Source organism: Solanum pennellii, chromosome 9 (assembly GCF_001406875.1).
Source record: "Solanum pennellii chromosome 9, SPENNV200".
NCBI classification, from domain to species: domain Eukaryota; kingdom Viridiplantae; phylum Streptophyta; class Magnoliopsida; order Solanales; family Solanaceae; genus Solanum; species Solanum pennellii.
Genome location: NC_028645.1, coordinates 32,207,946 through 32,211,379, shown reverse-complemented (window position 1 = coordinate 32,211,379; position 3,434 = coordinate 32,207,946). Strand labels below are relative to the sequence as shown.

General features: G+C 36.4%; 1 protein-coding gene across 4 annotated transcripts in view; it reads left to right on the top strand.

Moving 5' to 3' along the window:
• Positions 1 to 2,258, top strand: part of LOC107029653 (josephin-like protein) — a 2,909-nt gene extending 651 nt beyond the window's left edge. Inside the window, exons 2-3 of one of the 4 annotated variants that reach the window (XR_001458043.2) lie at positions 73 to 698; positions 1,464 to 2,258. Coding sequence is in view for 1 of the 4 variants with exons in the window: in XM_015231085.2 (XP_015086571.1) it covers positions 73 to 528 (456 nt within the window). In the remaining 3 variants the exon portion in view is untranslated. Of the gene's footprint in view, positions 1 to 72 lie in introns of all 4 variants that reach the window. The other 3 variants (XR_001458042.2, XR_001458041.2, XM_015231085.2) reach the window with 3 other exon arrangements.
• The last annotated feature ends 1,176 nt before the right edge of the window (positions 2,259 to 3,434 follow it).

Here is a 3,434-nt window from a genome sequence, read left to right as displayed (position 1 = left end):
GGGGGGGGGGGGGGGGCGGGAGGGGACAAAACCCATGTTGGTTTAATAATGTGACATATTGGTTCTTCTCAGGAAAAAGATGCATTTACAAGATCTGATTTAAATAAAATTGCTGAGAAACTTGATGTGGATGACCCTAACAGGAGAAGCTGGAATCCTGTATCACTTGTTTTTAGACCTCATCATAACGAAATCACCGGTAACTATGATATCAACGTATTGATTGCAGCGCTCCAACAGAAAGCTAAAACTGTTGTTTGGCATGATAAGCGAAATGGGGCTTCTTCAATTGACCTTGATGATCCGCTCATTGGAATTGTTCTTAATGTTCCTGTTACAAAGTTTAGTGGCCTTTGGAAAAGCAGGCATTGGGTTACGTTAAGATGTATTCAGGGGGTTTGGTATAATCTAGACAGTGATTTTGCTGCTCCTTATGCTTTTAAAGATGCCCAACAACTTAGGGAGTTCTTGGATCGAATCATTACTGCTGGTGCGGAGGTTTTACTCGTCATGAATGATAAACAATGAGTTCTCCAGCAGTTTGATTTCCTTTTTTGACTTGAGCTGTTTGAAGCACAATGGATGGTACATGTTGCACTATGAAGACTTTAGTTCCCAAGTTTGCTATTAATACATACCCTGGGCACATGATGTGAATTTGATTGATGGTTTTGAAAGTTATCTTAAACCCTATCCAGGTGACTATAATTGAAAATCATTCAAAGTTTTGACTTGAGTTATCTTAAAGGTATACTTTATTGCTTCTTGTTGGATATTCCTTCAAAGTATGAAATGAACTTACGCTATTTCAGCTGCTTCTTACACATTATCTTTGGAAATAGTCATTACTTTTTCGGCCAGTAGAAAATTGGTTGCTCTTTTAACACTCTGGAAAAGAAGAAAGAAGAAAGGAAAAAGGTGAAGTATATACATCTAAAATATGGTTTTATCTGTAGCAAGACATTGGGCTCTATTATATTTAGTGCATATCCAATCAAAGGAATAGAATTAGTCGAAGAAAGAAAAACTTAATTGCATACTTGTAATGGAGCTTTTATTAATAGCTAGAACCTTGGCCTTAAGTTTATTTGTTTTTGGACCAATAAGGTAGCAGCACCCGCTTGCATGTTCTTCAACTACTTGTCTGCAATTCCTCTCTGCAGTTCAAGAAAACAGGGATGTCGAGCTCTCACTTTAGCTTATGATTCTCCAAGAACTAAATTTTTGTTGTTAGCATAGAATATTGAACTTTTCCTTCTGATTTCTTTTCAAAATATAGTTGGAAATGCTACTTCTTTTGCCTTTTGTCTTCCCTTGTGGCTCCTTTTAGCTATGAGTTGATACTTGGAGGTGTGACATTGTCAAGAAGAGGCTGCATGTAGAATGATTTGTGTTTCATCATGTGGCCGAATCTAATTCTCCTCTCCGAAATTAACTCTTGCAGTTATGCTCTTTGTATCCAGGTGTGCCACTATAATCTTTTGTCACAAAGGGAAATGTCTTTTCAATGTTTGATGGCATCCAATCTGCCTTTGCTAGTGTCATTGTTTATTTATGAACATGCTAAAAAGAGGAATATTAAATTGTTTTTGAGAAAATCATTGCTAGCATTCTGAATCTGAAGTGAATAGAAGACCACTATGTTGGAAGGAAGCATATGTATCTATCTGGAGCACGGAATCGAGTTACTGCTGGACATCTGACTGCCAAAATGTTCAACATGCTGTTGGAAATAATACAAAGATTTGGCATAGCTGAGGAGTGAGGAGAAAAGTATCCCATTTTAGCTGGCTTCAGCTTTAGTGTAACTGATATTTACATAATTTCATGACTTCTAGATCTGTCTGACTTCTGATGCTATTTTTCTGAATATTTCTTGGTTTCTGAGTTTGGGAATTCTGTGGCATGGATATGTCTGGCGCTCTTTATCTCTAATTGAGCATCTTGAACAATTTAGTCAGTCGAACTGGAGCCAAAATTCCACCTTGAACCTGAGGTGAAAATCAAACGGTAGACAGTGGACATAGTACATACTCAAATGAATCCTAAATTTGGAGGCACTTGGCTTTTCCCCCTGGTCTTTCACAATAATATCTTGGCTGAAATGTTGAATTGTGAGCATAGCGACGTAGACATGTGAATATCTTGGTAGTGTATTTAGTGAATATCTTGGTAGTGTATTTATTTTTAGCTTGAGTACAATTATGGGACGAACCAGTCTTATGTAATTAAAAAGTTGGCTCCACTTGGCTTGTTCATAGCTCTGAGCATGACAGTTGATAGTTCCATGAGGATTCTCTTGACATCATATCCACATTAAAACCTTATCATAATTGTGTTTTCTTTTTCTTTAGAAGTCAGTCCCTTTTGTAAGTCACCATTAACTATAACCTGAGATTGTTAAAGAATACCTTAGAGAAAGAATGTGAGATGTCTCCAGCAACCTGAAAATCTTCAGAAGAAAATATGCTGCTGATTATAGTCTGCATCCTCCTGTAGTTTGTCCATCGACTATATTCCAAGATGATGGAAATTCCATATTGTTTTGAGTACTCAAATATTAACAAGTATCCGGACTTGATTTTGAGCATATACTAGAACTGCCTACATGAGAAGAATGTCTCCACGGGTCACATCGTTTTATGCTAAAATGGCTTGAGGGAATTCATGATTTATGAATGTGAGTAGCAAATATGGTGCATGACAGAGTCTTCGTTGTGTTTGGATTCTTTGGGAAGCCAAATCTATTTTCCTTACAATTATTGTTGCTGACAAGTTAGTCTAAGCTTCAATCTGAATCTGAAAGGTTAACGTCTTTAGTTCTCTTATTAGAATGCTCAAAATGATGAAATTGAGAATGACTGATTTGGACTTGTCTTAGTTGATGATGAAGATTCTCCTCTTTGGGTGATCTTTTATTTTTCTTTCAGTAAAAGTATACATGAAGAGTATTTTCAGGGGTCCCAGCAGTTCTTCTTCCAAGTTCCTCTATCTTTACTTTGTTATAATATTACCCAGAGGTTGGTGTTCTGAGCATTTTCTAATCAAGAAAATGAGGTAAAGTACACGCTGATTCCTTTGGTTATATACGGGTAAGTTCTTTTTTCTTGTATTTCACTTCACCGATGTTTCATTCTATGGCAATTGACAAAGATATAACTACAAACTGTTAATCAAGGTACTTGATTTAACCGTTACCCTTGAAAATCATATGAGTTGCATGTGTCTTTCTTAAGTTTTGCAGCTTCTTCATAAAAAGAAAAGTAAATTTGTATATTTTAATTTCATTCCTTAATGATTATTTTGACATCTTTTTCCTTCACATGAACAAATGCATGGGCAGGAATATCCTACAAGGATCACGCCACTCATCTCGGGAATCAGTTTTTTCTCTCTTAATGCACATCATAAATCCAATTTTTTTTTTGGGGGGG